The 20,477-nt window shown below is 40.6% G+C and overlaps 1 protein-coding gene across 3 annotated transcripts in view; it reads left to right on the top strand.

Annotated features, from left to right (window-relative positions):
• Positions 1-20,477, top strand: part of Pde7b (phosphodiesterase 7B) — a 308,541-nt gene that overhangs the window by 221,322 nt on the left and 66,742 nt on the right. For all 3 annotated transcript variants that reach the window (XM_070010918.1, XM_070010919.1, XM_070010920.1), the window contains one exon: positions 10,259-10,342. In XM_070010918.1, coding sequence (XP_069867019.1) covers positions 10,259-10,342 — 84 coding nt within the window. The remainder of the gene's footprint in view (positions 1-10,258; positions 10,343-20,477) is intronic.

Here is a 20,477-nt window from a genome sequence, read left to right as displayed (position 1 = left end):
TATATATATATATATATATATATATATAGAGAGAGAGAGAGAGAGAGAGAGAGAGAGAGAGAGAGAGAGAGAGATACCCCTCAACCCATTGTAACGTTCTGCTTTGACATCTCAATAAGACTCAATGTGGCCAAAGTTGAGTGCATGGACACCTTCCCCCTATCTGAGTCCTTCTAGAATTGTCATCCAATGATGCAAACTAGAAATTAAATATTTATCTCTGATATTTTCCTCTCCATCACTATATCAAGTCCAGTTTACCTACTAAACATCTTTAAAATCTATTCATTTCTCTCTCCCTGCACCACCCTTTTCTGTAAACTCCCATCTTGTCTTCCCTACCTGATCTCTCAGCTAGGTTTTTTTTAACCCTCTCCAGTTCATTCTTTACCTCACACTCTATATTATTGGGTTTATTTTTTTCAATAGTCACATCTATTTTCCTAGCTTCCTTATACTCTTGGGATAAAATCATATTCCCCAGGCTATCCTATGAAGATCCAACTTCATTTTGCATCCACGCCATGCCACCCTCGCTGCCCTGACATGCTGTCTTAGTTGTGGCCTCTCAGATCTGACATCCTCTGGCTGTGAAACTGTTGTCTATGCATTCCCTCTGCTTGGATCTCTGGAGCAACCGTGTAATGTGTAATCCAAACCAGAATGTTTTGAGGGTGAGGAAATGGGTACTAGGCAACACACATAAGTCAGGACTTTCCAGGGCAAACTGAGATATATATTTGCCTTAAGTGAACTCCGAACCATTTATCAGAGCTCAAATCTAATATTGCCTTCTCAAAATTAGCTCATAGCAATTTCCATGGCTTGGTAAAAGTCTTTAGAAATTTCCTTCGACAATAGACTTCCCTGTTGTTCCACTAACCAAAGCTACAAGTTTGAGTTTACAATTAGGATTGTCCTGTGCTTCCAAGAGACTTGAAGCTGCAGGGGGCCTAGACAATGTGCCTCCCCATTGAATCTTCCCGCCACGAGACTTCACTAGCACTTGTATGACATCTCACTGATCACACAAAGGCATCAAATCACTTCTCTCTAAGAACTTCTTATTTCTGTGATAGGCACAACCAATTCTCCAGGATTTCAAGACAGCACATTATGTTCCGCGTCTGACTCTCCTTCACCCCCATACTCAATTCCTCCCCATACACATTTTTCTCAGTACCCTCCTCTCCTGCCTGCTCCTTCTCTTTCTTAGCCACTTTCTCTTTCTTCAGACTCATCTCTTCTCTTACATATTTTATTCACGTAGCTGGGATAACAGACATATTCTGTCATAACCAATTTCTTTTGTTGAGGTGAAGTCTCGTGTTTTGTTTTTTTTCTTTTGCCTGAGATGGCCTGGAACCACACACACCCCTGAACCCCAGCAGCTATTAATTGACAAGGGCTCCTCACAAACTTTTCTGCTTAGGCTGGCCTCAAACCATGATCCTCCTATGCTCAGGTTCCCAAGTAGTTAGGATTACAGGCAGGAACCCACCGTGACACCTGAGTTTCTTAAGCTGACCCAGAGTGCATGGTTTCTGGTAGCTCCTCAGATCAGTCTCCCTCTCTCAGTCTTTGTAAGACCTGTGTGGTTGAGTTTTTTTTATTCTTTAAGTATCCTTACAGCTTCTTGGAAGTCTCCTTAGTCAATCTTGCTGCTTCTTGTTCAGTTTCTTTTTTATTAGACCCCTGTGTTCCCATTGATTGGAACTTAGGGTTTTTTTTTTCACTTTTTCCCTCTGAAACACTATCAAGCTGAAAAGTGAGAAGAGCTCTTGTTGTTTACAGTCTGAGCTAAAACTTGCCTTACCTCCTTTGGAAAATAAAGCACTGCTATTTTCACTTTTGTGATATTCATAATCCTGAAGTACACATTTGTCCCCAAATAGTCAATAACCCTGTACTAAAGCTGAAAGGTAGTAGTATAGTATTGCTTAATAAGAATTCCTTAAGATTTTTTAATAAGGATTAAAAACTTAACTTCTGTATAATACCTTAATCATAACAATAAAAATGCACTTAAACAATAAAGACTAGAAAACTTTTTCACATTGAAAAAATTTGTGGGGATTTTTTGCCAAAAGTAAGGTTTCTAGATAATGAACTCCTACCTTCTCTCTTTCCTATATACAAAGCTCTCTCCCAGTGACAGTGTAAGAGCAAATAGTTAGAGGAACAGACAAAGCAATAGAAATAAAAACCCCCTTGTTATCCAACTCAGCACATCCTTAGTGACCACCTGAGCCTAACATCACTCAGAAAAATAAAAAATGAAAAAGAAGAACTGTGTGCCAATCACTTACACCTATAACACAACCTGCTTCAAAGGCTGAGAACAAAAGGAATCCAAGGCCAACTCAAGCAGAGAAGTTCACAAGACTCTCTTCTCCACTCATTTCTTGGCACAGTGGTGCATACATGTCATCCCAAGCAACAGAGAAGGCCCGGATTGGAAGGATCATGGTACAAGTCCAGCCCAGACAGAAAAGTCCTTGGCACACCATTCCCATAGAGAAAAATGGAAGATGGATGCAGTGACCAGTGACAATGGGAAACCTATAGCAGGTGAAATATGACTCAATCTCATGACAGACAGGAAACAAGACGCTAAACTAAAAATAACAAGTGAAAAACAGAACTAGAGGTACAATATCAGTCTAACAAACGCAAGTCCCTAAGATCAAACACCCAGAAACAAAGCAGAGCTGAAGAGAAGGGAAAGGAAGGGAAGGGAGAGGAAGGGAAGGGAGAAGAAAGGAGGGAAAGAGAAGGGAGGAGAAAGGAAGAGAAAAGAAGAGAAAGGAAGGGAAAGGAAGGGAGGGGAGAGAAGAGGAGGAAAGGGAGGAAAGACGGAGGAGAGGAAGAGATGGGGAGGGAGGGGTAAAGGAAGGGGAAGGGGAAGAGAAAGGAAAGGGGAATAAAGGAAAATGAAAGGAAGAGAAGGGAAAATAGAAGGCCGCTGTTCCTCCGAAGGGGGGGATTTGGGTCTATTTGCTGCACCAGCTCCTTCATGTAAAATCACAGAACTTGGGACAATCATCTTGGCCTGAGTTATCTAAATTGGCTGCTTGCTCTCTCCCATAAATCTATGGAGTGATTAAATTGCACAACCCTCCTCCTGCCCCCCACCACCATAGGCCTAGATAAACATCCTTAGGAGAAAACATTCTCTTAAGTAATTCTAAGACCAGTCAGCTAAAATAAACAAAACCTGCAGCTGAGACATCACCATGTGATAATAGTGGGGATCTGAGATGTGGGGATCTGGTTGTGTGTGTCTTCATCTGGCTAGAAGCGGCAGTGCCATGAATCAGTAATGTGCTCAGGAAGCTTAAAGAAATAGTTTTCACCAGAGCTGCAGATTCCCCACCATATTTGGGTGGCCCTTGTTCTTACTCCACCACCATCCTGTCTTTCCTGCTCATTGGAGAAGTCCTCCCCCACCCTCTCTCTCTCCTTCATGCTCCCTGAAACCTGTTTATAGGAAGAGATTCATCATTTCTTCGTTTTTCTCAGATGCACTAGGAGCACAGTAGCTTCTGCTCTGTCCCTATCTCCCCATCCTGAAATGACCTTGACACACCACGCCCAGGGCCTGAGTCTGGTTCTCTTCATATGGCCCGTGTTTCAGCCACTGTAAGTTGTCATCACTGTCAGAGCCTCCGCCCTTCGTTGCCAGTTACATAAGAGGCCACATAAATGTCTACTCCTGAGCACAGGCTTCCACTAAACAGACACCGCGTGATGGCCAAGTGGGCAAGAGGTCCATCTGGAGCCACGTCCCCTGAGGGAGAGGCAGGAGCCCGGTGTTGGCTCCAGCAGTGACTTAGCTCAGCTCCCCGTCTGCACAGCCTTCAGTACAAAGGACGATATGTTATGTTTTCAGCCTGAAGAAGCAAAAGAGCAACAGTCCTTTCAAAATAAGAATTCCCTTGCTGTTGATTTCCTTCTGGAACACAATAAGAACAGACTGAGGACATGACTCGGAGCTGTCAACGCCTCCTTTCAGCTTCCACCGCACCTTTCCTTTGCCAGGAAAAAAAAAATAGCTGCTGAAGTTAAACAAGGACTTAATGAATAGTCAAAATAATTGTTTAGTTTGGATATAAGGTCTTAGGTAAACAGATGATTGCCGGAGACCAAGGGCCAGTAAAAGCAGCTCAGCAGGACACCACTCATTCTGTCCTTAGGACAGCAGCCCAGGGGCCTCTTCTCCTCCAGGGCCTGGGTACTGAGTTCTTTCTTGTCTCACTGGCATATTGAAGCAATTTAGCATCAGAAGAGGCTCATGGAAGCAGGGGAAAAGGAAAGAGAACTTCACATAATAGGAACATGTAAGCCAGGAACTAGTGGCTCATGACTATAATCCTAGCTTCTCAGGAGGCTGAGGTATGAGGATCCCTGTTCAAAGTCAACCCAGCTCAGCCCATGGGTCTCTTAGCACTAATTAACCAGCAAGAAGCCAGCCAGAAGTGGAGGTATGACTTCTTACATGGTGGGGCACTAACCTCGAGTGAAAAAGCTCAGTGACAGTTTGAGGCCCTTATTTCAGCCCAAGTACTGGCACAGATAGATAGATAGATAGATAGATAGATAGATAGATAGATAGATACATACATACATACATACATACATACATACATACATACATACATACATACATACATGCATGCATGCATGCATACATACATAGAGAGATACATAGATACATAGATAGATACATAGATTATATATAGATATATTAGACATGTTATATATTAGAAAAGAAATACATGCTCAAAGCATTCATTTGACTACATTAGTGCTTCAATTAAACAGAATATTCACAACATGGACTGAGTTTTTTTAATAATGTTTTACAATTTTAATAGGTTATAATTTCTTACACGGTTGTCATGATGAAAATTTCTAAAATGCCTGTCTTGCCTCTTCCAATACTAGTATTTTTAACACAATTCCATTTCTCTGTGCCAGACAAGAAGTTGTTTTGGTTTCTGTTTTGTTACTGTGCTGGGGCTAGACCCTAAAGCTTAGTGCAGACTAAGCAAGCACTCTACCCACGTACTACATCAACAGCCCCTCATTCAATACTTCTTGAAAACAGTTATTTACAACCCTTATTTTTTGTCTGAAATTTATGACTAATCCATTTCTAAGACCCTATTGTAGTTACAGACATCATAAGGCCCTGAAACTTCAGTTTGTGATTCCCTGGTTATTGCTGCTGTTGACTTATTTTATTTATTTAGGTACCTTGGTCAGATGCTTGTTTTGTCATTTTCTCTTTTTTGTAAAATGGGGTATACTGTAAAAATCCTGCTTGATTGAGTACTGGAGTAAATTAATTATCAACAAATTTCCGTCCTACTGAATAGTATTTCTAATGATTACCTTCTATTTCTGGTTTGAAAGATAGATACCCTGCTGATCCAGAATAGAATTTAATTATCTTATTCACACAGCCCATTTCAATTCAAGTGCTCTTTGCATATGTAACATTTATTTGACAAAAGCTTAAATTTGTCAGGGCAATAGATTCTTCTTGTATTCAGAGTTCAGGAATTACAAGGGTTGTGTAGTTGATTGATTGGAAAATAGCAATCAGAGGATCTATTTCATTAAGGAAAATGTAATGCTTATACAGGTGTTTACACAGGAGTTGGAGGCATGGCTCAAGTGGTAAAACATGAGCCAATGAGCAAATTCATCAGATACCAAATTCTGGTCTCAGGTTTGTTTTTTTTTTAAGTGTTTTATGAAATTTTTAATGCTGATAATCTAGGAAAGAAGATGGTGGTGGTGGTGATGATGATAATAAAATACCTACTTTGGGTTATGAATTAATGATATATTATAATGCATGTGGAATGTTTAGCACAAGGTAAGTATTCAGTAAATGTTTAATCATGTTAGTTTCACACAAATTAAAATTTCCTTGCAACAGCCCTATAAGTTATATAAGTTAAATATAGTTATGTAAGTTGAATACTAGAAAACTAGTTTTCAAAGTGGTTAGTCCATAGTTAATCAACATGGCAAAAGGCTGCCCCTGTCAGTGTAGGAGTCCCCCAGTTTCTATGGTGTTGCCTTCCCTTTTCCCTTTCCCCTGTGTAGTGCGATCTCTCTACTTGGCTTATATGATCATGGTCCTTCACACTCTCAGGTAGACAAGTCCTCCTGTGAAAGGATTCAGAACCCACATCAATGTCACACAGACATTTTCAGGGGGTGGGGAAATGGTGCCCTCATAATGATAGAGTCAAGTGCAAATCTTTGGCAATGCTGACAGAGAAATACTAATAGATAAAGAAATTCCAGATGGTAAGCCTTGAACACTCTGGGAAAAAAAAAAAAAAGAATTTTAGTAGCAAGTCAACAAATCCACTAGCCGAGACACCTTTGTAGACCAAATGCCCACATTCTCAAATATACGTGGCTTTTAAATCTATATGTCTACCTGAGCTCTACCATAGAACATAAATTCATTTGTTCAACACTGAATTTGTTGTTACTTTAACATGCTATATTTTCTCAAGTGGATATTAAAAGTGCAAGTTCTATCACACATTGGGCCTGGAGGGGTCCTAAGATTTCATTTTGTTGTTGATTTGTTTCATTGTGAGAGACAAGTCTGCACACTCCATAAGATTAGACATGGCAAATGGCCATTATCAAGTGCACAACAAAAGCTGGCAAGTATTCAGAGGAAAAAGAGGCTGTTACCTAATGCAACTTCAACAGGCAGTATGGAGCTAAAAATGGAACTATCATACATTCCACCAATACTACTCTTGTGCATTTATCTACAAGAATGTAAAACAGGGTACAATAGAGACATTTACACTGCAGCACTACTCACAATGGCCAAAGTATGGAACCAGACTACAAATGATGAATAGATTAATAAAATGTGGTAGTTATATGCAATGGAGTATTATTTAGCTATAAAGAAGAATGAATTGAATCATTTGCAACTAAATGATGAGATTATATTAAGCAAAGTTAACCAGGTTTAGCAGGACAAAGATCAAGCGTTTTCAATCATATAGAAGCTGATCTACATGCAAAACATGTGTATGTGTGTTTGCATGTGTATATGATCATATATACCTATAAATAGAGAACATACATGAAATAATGGGACTAGGAGAAGAAAACGGAATGATAGGAGATGAATAATATTGAAATACATTGCATCCATGCCTGCAAGAAACTCAGTGAAAGATGTTGAAAATAGGGAGAGTGAGGGATAGGGAAGGAGATGGATGGAGCTAATCAGATTAAACTATGTGTATGTGTAAAATACCATGGAGAAACTACTTTGAACAATTAACATACATGTAAAAAAAGAAAAAGAAATGACAGGAATGTAAAACAGGCCCTGTTTAGGAGTAGGTAGGTGAAAGAGGGCAAATATGGTAGAAGTACTGTATATTCATATGCAAAAATAAAACAATGAAATCCATGGAAATTATTTTAAGAAGTGGGGTTAGATAAGCGAGAGTGATGGAGGGTGAGTTTGATCGGGGTACATTGTATACCTATGTGGAAAAGCCACGTGCTAATAAAAATGTTTTTAGAAGGACAAGACATGGGTAATATTGAGAGAGCTCTCTGCTTGTGAAATCTAAGCATCTAGAGTTAACACGCATCCTACTCACTATAAACTTGAACTATAAACTATCAGTTCAGAAAACTCAAAGAAAGTCAACAGATTTTTGCTAAGTGCCTTTTAGCAGCCTGACCCGTTTTCTGGGGTTAAAGGCTAATTCTTCCCTAAGCTATTCTTCCCTAAGCTGCTATTTTCTCACTTATAAAATAAGAAGGGTAAAAGTAGCTCTCCTGGCCAGACTGTGATCATCCAATGGGGAAAAAAATAGACAATAAACTCACTGTGATGCTTTTGAAAGTGCTTTGTAAACTCCAGAGCATTATAAACATATTGTGTTCAAGGGGACTCTGAGGAAGATAGTCCTCAAGTCTTCCTGGCACTTTGCTTCTACTACTGACCACCCAACTCATGAGCTTATCAAAAGCTAACAGCATTAATATATATACTGTTTGTATGTATATGGAGATTGAATTCAAGGCCTTGTGCTTGCTTGGCAAGCATTCTACCACTTGAACCATGCCCCCAGTCCAGTTTTTTGCTTCCAGTTTTGCTTTTCCAATATGGTCTCATATTTCTGCCTGGGTTAGCCTTGGACCACCACCCTCCTATCTCTGGCTCATGAGTAGGTGGGATAACAGGTGTGTTCCGCCACTGCTTGGCTTGTGTTTCGAGACAATTTTGCTGCCTTTTGTCCAAGGTGACCACAAACTAATCTTCCTATTTCCACATCCTGAATAGCTGGAATTACAGATGTATACAACCATGCCTAGCCTTTCAGATTTTCAAGTGTATTTTTCAATCTCTTCCTTCCTCCTCTCATTTTGCTTAATATCTTTTTTATCCACTTATCTCCTTTTATGTCACAAATTGTAACATCCTTTAATATCAATACCAGAATAAAAACAGCAAATAACCTCAAGCATAAGAAATAAGGCACCAACATAAAATTCAAAGTAGAGAATAGCTCAAGAGCTAGAAGCTCTACTTGTACTGTAGAATTTCAAGAACACTAGAGACCCTGTGGGGGGGGGGCATTTTGAGTGTGGGTCACAATGGATGGGATCTCACCCGGTCCTACTAACAACAAGGATTAGGAAAGTAAACAAGAACACTGTCCCTCTTTTCTCCTCCTAAATTGAGTTCCCATGCTACTGTAGGTCTGAGGGAAAGTGGTTTATGGGTGGATTTTGCTGATTCTTTCATTGACACTCCTGGAATGTAAGCCCTCTCTGACTCTTACCCATACAATTGCTAGGATATGCAATGACTGATGGTTCTGGTCTTCTACTGTTTGTCAACAGAGAACAAGCCTTTAGAGTCCATCATGAACCAGACAGCACACAAAGCATGATAGAGAAATGCAAGTCACATGGTGTGCTTGACAGTTCAGAAAGATATGAACCAGTACTTATTTCCAGGCAACAGGGTTATTTTCCATATTCTGACAATGGCACTTTAAGACATGCAATTTACAATGAGGCAGCTGAGATGCAAAGAAGTTAGATCTCAAGATCACGGGTAGCTAGGCCCTGGTGACTCACACCTATAATCTTAGCTACTCAGGAGGCTAAAATCTGAGGATGGAGCTTCAAAGCCAGCCCAGGAAGAAAAGTCTGTGAGACTCTTTTTTTTTTTTTGGGTCCGGCCGTGGGGCCTGAACTCTGGGCCTGGGCACTGTCCCTCAGCTCTTCAGCTCAAGGCTAGCGCTCTACCACTTGAGCCACAGCGCCACTTCTGGCTTTTTTTTCTGCTTATGTGGTGCTGAGGAATCGAACCCAGGGCCTCATGCATGCAAGCGCTCTACCACTGAGCCACCTTCCCAGGCCTGTGAGACTCTTATCTCCAGTTAATCACCAGAAAACTGGAAATGGTGCTGTGGCTCAAAAAGAGCTAGCCTTAAGCAAAAGAACTCAAAGACAGCACCCAGGCCCTGAGTTCAAGCCCCACAGCTGACAAAAAAAAAAAAAGGTGCTCAAGCCTGATAGCCCCAAAGCTGTCTTATTTTAAAGGCCACCATCTTTTCCACTCTTATTTGTTATCTATTCTAATTGGGAAGACAGGATATACACATGAAAAAGTAAAATGAACACTGCCATTCAAGGAAACCTGCAAAGAAATGAGCACCGGAAAGTCTACAGACTACAATAGGTGCAAAGGTGGCTGAGGGTCTGAGGTAGGAGGAGCTAAGCTGACCTCAGAGCAGATTGCACAACAATAACACAGCCTGCGGGGAAGGAAAGGGACAAGCCAGTCCAAAACACACTGTGCTGGTAGCTAGAAGCAAGGGAAGAACAAAAGCTACAATCCCAGCAAGCCAGTTGATCTTCTAGGCCCAGGGACTTCATCATATGGCTCTGGGACGTATTTTTTGAAAACTCCATCGATTGCTGTCACTTTCACAGATGAATACAAGAGAGCAATCATTCATTTGCTGGAGAATTGCCAAGTGTATTGCCCTCAGCATTAATTAAACATCCCTAAACATCCCTTCCTATCTATCTCTCTCTAAGTGAGGCGAAAGGGAGTTACTTTTCAAGCCACACCTGGTGTGGGTTCTGTGTTATAAAGAGGATTTACAGAGGAAAAGTGAGTCCACTGGCCAATGTCGTCAAACATTTGTTTGGATTTTCTGTTTTCTAGGAGATGTACGACTAAGGGGTCAGACTGGGGTTCCTGCCGAACGCCGTGGCTCCTACCCATTCATTGACTTCCGCCTGCTTAACAGTGAGTAATCAAGTGGACCTAGGAAGGAACAAATGTTTCTCTTTTTTTAATATTCACAAATGGAAAAAAGAAAAATTCTTATTTCCCCTTTCAACGTCAAAACCTCCTGAGGTCTGCCTTCCATCCTCCATGTCTGTCCCCATAACGGGAAGCGAAACCTTTGTCTTTTGATTTCCATCCTGGTAAAGTAATTCCAGAGACAAGCTAGGCCTTACGGCTCCAAGCTGCCGGGAGGCCAAATGAGAGGCCATAGATTCAAAATTGCAAAAGAGGTATACAAGGAAGGTCATCTTTTCACTTTCCAGCATCTCGTCCCTACATGCCGCCCTATTTTATTGTTAGAACTTTACAATAGATGTTATTTAGAGTTACCATTTCTTTTTTTCTTCTTTATTTTTTTTTGGTTGGTCATGGTGCTTGAACTCAGGGCCACAATCTGCCATTTCTATACCCCCATTGTCTTATTCCCTCTTGTCTAACCTGAAGTATCCCAACTTGCTGGAGCCGGTGGGACTCAAACCCACAATTGGCGAAAGGAGTCACCAACACTCAGTCAATAGGCTAGGAATCATTTATTAGCCATGGCAACTGACTTCCACTATACCAAGACAGTGAAGACAAGCAGCTAACTACGTTGACTTTTCCCCTTATTTTTCTTGGTTCTAACATAACCCAAGACCTTGAGGTATATTCTTGCCTTCCTGATGAAATTCTTCTGCACCTGCAGCTTTCTCCTTGTATTACTTCTGAACAAACACACTGCTTTTCCCTTCCCCTTCCATTACTACTCATTTGAAATTTTGCTCACACGTGGATTCATCTTCTTTTTTCAATCTTAAGTTCCTTTGGAAACCCAAGCCAATGACCAGTCCTGTCTTCCAATTTCGTATCTTCTCTCCTAACCATCTTTCACCTTGAACTTGTGGCAGGCAGGGAGGGAGCAAATGGATAAATTTCACAATTCGCTGCAAGGTTTTCAGTGTTTGGTTCTCCTATCATACCCAATCTATCAATTTCAAAGTGCTGGACTGCATCCACAAAGTATTACTTTCCTTTGACATAAACAAGCTCAGCTCAAGGGGTAATTTGATTTACCTCGACCTCTGGAAATTACTAGGAGAAATTAGAACTTGCTATTGCTGATCTTTAGGTCCTTCAAAGGTCAATGGCAGATGGACATGTTTGTATTTTTCTTGGATCATTTTTCTTCTATCAATGTGCATGTCTGGTTTTTTTTTTCTTTTTTAAAGCTTTTTCAGAGATACAGGGACTTGGAATAACTCTTTCTGTGCAACAGACAAATTACTCCTCTTACACTCCCTGAGATACTTTTTAGAATTCAGAATTGAGCCATTAGACATTAGACACATCCTGAGGGAGCCCCTTATACCTCACCTCTCTCTAGGACCCCAAATAGGTTGTTTTTAACTTCTTGATGGAAGTCACACCTTTGATTGTCTTAACTGCATGAATTTTTAGGTCCCAGGCAGTCTATCAAGCAGGGAAAAGATGAACAAATATGTCCAGTTCACTATTTCCTGTAGGCCAGAACTTTCCAATGATATCACATTCTGAAAATCAGAAGAACAAAACAATCAAAAATCTCTCAATAGTGGAAAAAGATGTTATTTCATGGTTTCCAACATAAGCCATATCTTTATTATCTCAAGGTTCTACATAATGATCTTTGCAGGTGTGACTAGGGAATGTTTAATTGTCTTCATCACAAGCATCTGGATGTAAAAATGCCTGTAGGTGGTTTTCTTTTAATGATAATTGCTTCTTTTATTCTTAATCTGAAACAACTATAAATATATATATATATATTTAAAGAGAAATTGTTTGCAAGAAATATTTCATTGACACAGAAGTCACTATATAAAAAATCACCTGAGTTCCTCCCATCCTGTCACCCTCCTGCTGAACGGATTTCTGAGAGCTCAGTTCTGCCCAGCTTCCTTTACCAGCCTTCTAGGCTCCATTCCATTCCTCCCCACCTGTGATCTTGAGCCTTCATCACTGAGTGACAATGTTCATCACCCACCCATGTGTCCCTTTCCATTCTTTTCATCATGCTATTGTGGAAAACGCATTCACTCTTGTCCCTTTGCATATAACATACATGAAGGGGACATTCATTTACCTTCATTGTATTGTACTTTATATGTGGTCTCCACATTTTCCAAATGCATAAAACACATCATAAATAAGCTACAAGATGCCAAATGATCCCTTTATAATTCCTAGCCTCTAAGTAACTATATAGTTAACATACCAATTGCTTTGAAGAATCTCCTTTAACAGATTATGTGAACTAGATCTAAATGAAAATCATCCACTACTCACCTTTAACTGAACATCACAAAAAGGACTGAACACCTCTGATCTTTCCCTTATTTATATTCCTTCCCATCCCTCTCTAAAATACCTATGTGTACCCTGTCTACTTAAAATTAAAACCCTACCATGATTATGATTGTCCTCCAGTTTCCTGACTTAGCAATTACAGCAGTCATGATCATGTAGCACTAGGTATGTGGACATCTGTCCACACACTGTAGCAGTAGGGATGTAGACATAGTCACAGGAACTATATATGCATGGCACAGCTCCTGCTATTTCCTAAGTCTACCATCCACTAATTCTTTTTAATCTCATTCATGTTCTTGTTGAGGTTTGCTTGCATATTAGTATGTTCTTTCTGCCTAAAGGGAAGCATTTTGGAATATTTGGAGATTTTCTCCTAAAACTTTTATTTTTTAACCAACCGGTTCCAACTCAACATGGTAAGCCTCAAACTAGCATAAAGCAACTCTTCATGTCATTCACTTTAATTCTGAGTCCATTTCTTCCACAGATGCTCATAGACCAAGGCTTCATTTTTTTTCTTGTGTTTGCAGTTTGCACTCTCTCTAGGTAGAATCTGATCCACAACTTAAAAACTAAGATTTACAGGGGGGAAAAATCACTCTAGCATCTATTCCCTAGCTGACCATTTGTACAGCCTTCCTTCTAAAATGCCTGGTCACATCTACATAACTGCTCTTCACTATGCACAACACCCCTGGTTGTTCCCTCTCCACCACCCACTTCAGAACTGGCCTTAAAGCACTGGAATGGGTATAAGGAAAACTGGACTAATAGTAAGGCTCATTGTATTGCTCTATTGCTTCCTTTAGATATAGCCCCAATCTGTCACAACAGACAGGGGACAGCATGATTAATACCCAGAATAACTTATCCTCTCTCAGAGCGAGATTTCTACATATTAGAACAGATCATGAAAGCCAGACTATGGTGGCTCACACCTGTAATCTTAACAACTAAGGAGGCTGAGATCTGAGGATCCATATTCAAAGCCAGCATAAGTAGACAAATCTGAAAGACTTATTAACCAGGCAAATTAACCAGGCAAAAGCTGGAAAGTAAAGGAGTGACTCAAGTGCTAGAATACCACAAAAGCTAAGTGACATTATGAGACCCTGAGTTCAAGACCCAGTACCAACACACACACACACACACACACACACACACACACACACACACACACACACACACACACGCACGCACGCACACACACTATAACTAGAATACAAGTAGGCAAGTTCTAGCCCATCTGCCCCCACCCCCCCTGCCAGATTTGGATCAAAAAGTTTATTGGAGAACACTGTTATGCACATTTCTTTTCATGTCTGTCATCTAGGGCTACTTTCACAAAACCAAAGTATCTAATACATAGTCCTTCATTAGAAAAGCTTGTCAACCTCTGACTTACAAGCTTATAAAAAAAAATAGAACTGTTTTATGACACTCAATCCAGTCCATTTCCCTTTGTTAGTGGCTTTTTTTCTTTTGAACTCCAAGTAACATTGCTTTACTTTCAAGAATGTACTTAACACTGACCAAGCTTACAGAGTATGGAAATAGAAACAATATGAATCTCACTGTTCATCTAGATTTAAAATTCCGATTTGAAATTATAATTTCTAATTGCAGAAACAATCTTGTTCTAGGAGAGATGTATATATATACATTTATATAATATATATTATATAATTATATAGTACCCAGGTCCCTGTTCTAAATATAAAATGGTTAAACACCTGACTTGCTTGGTACAGTCCTTTTTTGCACCTGTTGTCCAAGCACTCTTAATAATAAAACCATCTTTTACTCCCAGGGTGTCCTGGTTACACAATAAATTATAGGCCAACTGTTTATAAGATTTTCCCACAAAAGGTACTTTAAAACAATGCCTCTTAAAGACCACATACAATAAGTTCAAGAGATCTATGCATAGCACAGTGATTATAGTTAAGAAAAAATGCATTATATACTTGAAAGTTCCTGAAAATACATTTGTTATATGTCTTACCACAAACAAATGAGTATGTGAGGTGATCACTTAGATTCAGTTAAGCATTCCACCACATATAGTTAATTCAAAATATCATCCTGTGTATCATAGATATATACAATTTTTATGGGTTAGTTAAAAAAATATATAGAACATGTACCCCCCAGGAATTAAGATTAAAACATCTTCCTCCAAGATTCTCAAAGCATGGAAATACACAAGACAAAATTACTTGATGAAAGCCAGTTTGAGTTTTTTGTTTGCATTTTACCCAATGGAGAAGAAAGGCATTTTTGTGAGTTTCTAGAAGCTTCTCTGCAGAAGTAGCAAGAAACTGTGGCTCTAACCCCATAAAACTTTAAAGAAGAGAGATGTCTTTGCACCCTAAGCTTGGCAGAGCAGAAAAGTATAGAAGAGAGAAACAATTATATTTCAGTCCTGAAGAAGTACTAAAACAGACAAGTGGAGGAGGTCAGGAGCAATGGAAATATAACAGCTCTATTATCCCAGTGCCAGCTTCCTGTGGATGTATTTCATTTACCAGCTCTGTTGAGCAGGGGAAACAGGAGAGACTATGTTGATAAGAAATATGCTTAGATATAGCCAGGGAGGTGAGAATGGTGGAGGAATCGCAAACTTCAGAGAGCAGGCAGCTCTGCCTCCTGACTTAATATAATCAGTAGCCTGAGTAGATAATGACTAGGTTGAGATGTTCCCATGGCAACGTCTCAGAACAACAAGATGTGATTTCCACACTGGCTCAGCAGAGGAAGTGACATACAAAGAAAACATTCCCAGGGATGGGTAGGGGAGAGGGGCGCGAGGATGAGGGAAGGAGCCCAGTGCTCCAGAGGGAGGATTCAGGGCAAAAATTTCAGACAGCCTGGTGCTCCAAACCAGCCAGGGGCTTTGCAGTAGTAGGTTAATTGACTATTTGGCTTTTCCTGCCTGTTAATTTGCTAATCTTGATCTTTAAAGCTGTATTCCTCTAAACTGGCCTCTCCAGGCAAGATCCTGTTAGCTGCACAAGCACAAGGTCATTTTAGTAAGAATGACAAAAATATTTCACCGTGATTGTGGATTTCCGAAGTAGAACCAAATAGGCAAAAACCTATATGAAGACATGACCCAGAGATTCAATTCTTTTCCTTAAGCTGCCATCTGAAAAGTGGCATCCAATAGCCATTCTTGCTACATATATCACTTTCAGTAAAGATTGTCGATCAAAAGCCACTCAGCAGGTTCCAAAACTGTCCGCACTGAGTTATTAAAGATGGATGAGGGAGTTTCCTTGCAGCATCCATCATCTAAGAGAGAGCTGGTAGCAAATAGTGGCCACATTGCACTAATCTTAAAGGCATCGTTTAGCATCACCTGTAAGAGCCACAGGCCATGTGAAGAACCTGAACAACAAAAACAAACAAACAACAAACTTGTCCATTTTGGAAGTAGTCTCGCTGAGAAGATGCTACTGACCTCTACCCCCAGCCCTGTGTTCCCCAGGCAGAGAAAGGAAACCGCAGTGTGACTCCTCCAGACTTCTCACCCTTGGGTGTGCCAGCATGTGACGCCCCACAGTTTCAAGGCTCAATATTTACCTTCCTCTAGAAGAAAGCCAGGGATCTGGTTGTGGTTATGGTACTTCCTGGCTCCACTGGATGGGACTCAATGATGTGCTCTTGGGGCCCTGGCTCAAGATTCCCAGCACTTCAGCTGCGGAAGTGCCAGACCCGCAGCATGGTTAGCCACTGAAAGGGCACTTCATCGCACAAGACAAGAGTCGACAGTGTCCTCAGTGTTTCGCTTCTTCCCCATCACTATTCTGTCAGTGAAGTTCCACTGGAACGCACGGATGGAAGGCACTGTGGCAGGTGCTGGAGATGCAAGGAAGAATGCAACCATGGTACTACCCATGAGCAAAGACACTTTGCTATGGTAATAATATGCTGTAATAATACATGCGTGCGTAATGAGAGTATATATACTACAAGAAATGCTACAGCTCAGAGGTATTGGAGAAAGGAGGAAGAATTCTGGGGATCAGTAAGTCTGGGTTATCAGGAACTGAGCAGGGGCAGACTAAAGCCATAGTGACATGAAGAAGGGCTGCAGGCCAAGGCCAACATTTAGTGCCACTTAAAAATATGCATCCAGACTTACAAAACCAGGGTAGAGTTGTCACAAATATACTCAACGAGATAAAGATGTTATTGAAAGACAGGTTATTCAAGTCAGATCTAAGCAGAAAAGTTGAAAGATCATTCTAAATACCTGTCAGAGTAAAATCATATTCAAAGAGAAACAATTTTCACCTTCTAAAGCTAGAGCTGAAAACAGCCATTGCCTTCCAGTTACCCTGGCTGACATCATTTAACGGATTTACTTTGATCTGAGTGAGGAAAAATAGAAAATTGAATCTGAGAGCCCAGCATTTCCTCCTGGCTATCATTCATTCATTCAAAATACCAAATTTACACACATATACCAAGAATAATGAGCCCAACTTACCCTAAGCCATACAACAACAATGGAACTAAGATAGATTTATGGTGAGTAACTTCTGTCTCTGAAGTAGGGGCTAAATGGGGCCTAGTAGATTCAGCAAACAAATACCTGCATGATTCCCTTTTAAATGACCAGAATCAGTAGATGACCTGGAACCTACTATATGCAATCCTGTGCTGACAATTCTAAGAACAAGAAAGGAAACTTCTATCTTCCAAAAATCAACAATCTCATTACAAGAACAAAAATATATGACTTCAAGGACCATAAAAGAGAATAAATAATCTCATTCATAAATAACATAAACATTAAATAAGAGACAAATAACCTCATTCATAAATAACTAACATAAACATTAAAAAGGATACAAGAGAAGGCAGCAATGACTAAACAAGAGAAGAGCCTTGGGCTAAACCCTAAAGCACAAGGAAAAATGTCCACTTGCTAACAAATTGCCTATGAGACATGTCTGACAATCCGGAGGCTAAAGGTCAGTGAAGAAAAAGGTCTAAAGTGTGTTGGCTAGAGAGAAGAATGAAAGCCTTAGAATGTCAAGGTAAAGAATTTGAACTTGAGGGCTGGGAAGGTGGCTCAGTGGTAGAGCACTTGCCTTGCATGCATGAGGCCCTGGGTTCGATTCCTCAGCACCACATAAGCAAAAAGAAAAAAGCCGGAAGTGGCGCTGTGGCTCAAATGGTAGAGCTGAAGAGCTGAGGGACAGCGCCCAGGCCCAGAGTTCAGGCCCACGACTGGACCCAAAAAAAAAAAAAAAAAAGAATTTGAACTTGATTCAAAGAAGATCATTAGAGAATTTCAAGAAAATAGTTGGATAGGATGAAATAGCATTTCAAAAGATTAATCAATATTTCTATATAGGAAGGACAGACAATAAATCAAGAGAAATATAATCAGGCAGCCGGTGATGCTAACAGAAATGAAAATGCAAATCAGAGAAGTCAGATGGACCTGGATGTTACAACTTGATAACACTGCATATTGGAAACTCTGGGAGGTGGTCCACCCATCTGAAAAGTTGGAGATGAGGTCAATGCTAAACAAAGTCAAAGGAAGAGTTGAGGGAAAGACGGTGATGACAAACTGGGGCAGATTGAGTTTGCAGTAAAGTCAAGTGGAAATATCTAGAAGATGGCTTGAAATAAAAGACAGAAGCACAGAGGCTTCTCTCAAAGGTTCTGCTTGAAAATCATAGTCATCCATGAACCACATGGTCACAACTGGTATCAAAAAGTCAGTGGTGCCAGGCACCAGCGGCTCATGCCTGTAACCCAGCCATTCAGGAGTCTGAAATTTGAGGATCACAGTTGGAAGCCAATCTGGGCAGAAAAGTCTGTAAGATTCTTATCTCCATTTAACCAACAAAAAGTGAGAAGTAAAAGGCTTTGGCTCAAGTGGTAGAGCACTATCCTTGAACAGAAAAGCTAAGAGACAGTGCTCAGGCTCTGAGTTCAAGCCACGGTACACACACACACACACACACACACACACACACACACACACACACACACACACACACACAAAGGAGCAGAGGAGTCAGTGATGAGTTGGTTCAAGGGCTCCTATGCTTTTAGTTTATAATAAGCCTGGTGTAGAAATACACTATAAAATAACAACAAGAAAGCCTACAGTGATTTTTTAAATAGGAAACTACCTAGACATTACAGTTCAGATACAAGTTTGACCCCTCCCCCACAACACTGATTCTATTTGGTACAGAAGTGAACATGTGTGTCAGACTTAACCCACCTTCACAGGGCACAGAGAAATCCCTGTTTTCTACTGAGCAGCACTTGATTGGACAACCCTTAATCCACTGGAATATTCTTGGTATTGGTGACCTCTTTAGATTTCTAGAGATAGTAAAATATAAAGAGAAAGAGGAGTAAATTAGGTTTCTTTTGATTTAAGTCACCCAATGAGTCACTGAACTAGAATGGCTTGTTTGTTCAATAAAATTTAATTCAATCTCCTACCAGGACAGGGCAGAGCTTATCTCTTGTGACTTCATTAATAAACAAAATGAAGGCTTATTTCCTCTCCTTGCCACCCCACCCTCCTTCTTAGATTTAGAAAAATCTAAGAGATTCACTGTGGTCCCCATTCTCTTACACTTGTGGAGGAAAACTCGCCCTTAATACCTTTTATGTTGCCAAACTGACATCTCAGCCTTAGCACACATAATCAACAAGGTCTTGTTTTCTTTCTAACCAGCAAACCAAATTGCCTTGGGGAACCTGGGTGGGGATTATTGCTTTTCAGTAACCTTGGGAGGGAGGGCAGCAATTATGAAAGGAAGTCCCACGGGGAAAGTGGCCACTGTCACTGCATCTAACAAGGGCCACTTTAACAGCATTCTGTGGGGAAGTGCTGAATGCCTCTCAGGCAAGACACCCTAGGTTGCAGGTCCCTCAAAGAATAGAAGGATTGCTGGAAACCCTATAAATAACAAAAAGGCCCTTTGCAATCAGGCCCTAGGCTGTCTCCCAGCCTCTGCTATCATGCTGTGTCCCACTCAGAGCTCACTAAACTGCCTCTGCCCCCTAGACCATCATCAACAGAGAAAACTGACAGCAAAACAGTATATCTGACCTTAGACCTGGGTTTGAACCTACTTCTTTTGTGACGTTAGAAAAGGTACCGAAACTACTGAAAGCGGTCCTTGTGTATGGAAGGAGATGATAATCACCTTCACCAGCTTGTGCTGAGAAATGCATGAAATAAACGTGTCCTGCAGCCTGTCCCCCTGTGAGGTCCATAATAAATGACATTGAACTTTGGGTGTTCTTTCTGCTCTCCCTAGCCACCCAAAAAACATCTGCTAAGCCTTTGGAGCCCTAGCCCAGACAACCATGAATTTACAGCTACCATCTTCAACCCTCCCAGCTGCCAAACTGCTAATTCTCTCAGCCCATCTCTACTAGAGCAGCATCCAAATGTAAATGTTCACCCCAGGAAACCTGAATAGCTAGTAGAGCTCAGTATCTTTGCAAATTGTCCTGAAGCAATCGAATGCAACAAACCTGGTTCCAGGGCTTTGATGAGTATTTGGCGGTGACAAGCATCGGTATGTTAGAGCATTCCCATGTTGTAGCCATACTGTAACAGCTAACATGTGTGGAGTTCTTGGGAGCTACCTACAGCTTTAGGTTCTTTGGACAGACTGTCTTACATTGTCTTTTTTTCTTTTCTGTCTTTTCTGTGATGGGATTAGGGACTGAACCCATGGCCTCATGCTGGCTAGAACTAGACAAGTGC

The sequence above is a fragment of the Dipodomys merriami genome, unplaced genomic scaffold (assembly GCF_024711535.1).
Source record: "Dipodomys merriami isolate MVZ:Mamm:240054 unplaced genomic scaffold, mDipMer1.0.p SCAF_8, whole genome shotgun sequence".
NCBI classification, from domain to species: Eukaryota; Metazoa; Chordata; class Mammalia; order Rodentia; family Heteromyidae; genus Dipodomys; species Dipodomys merriami.
Note: the sequence above shows the minus strand (reverse complement) of the source record. Positions and strands in the feature narration are given on the sequence as shown.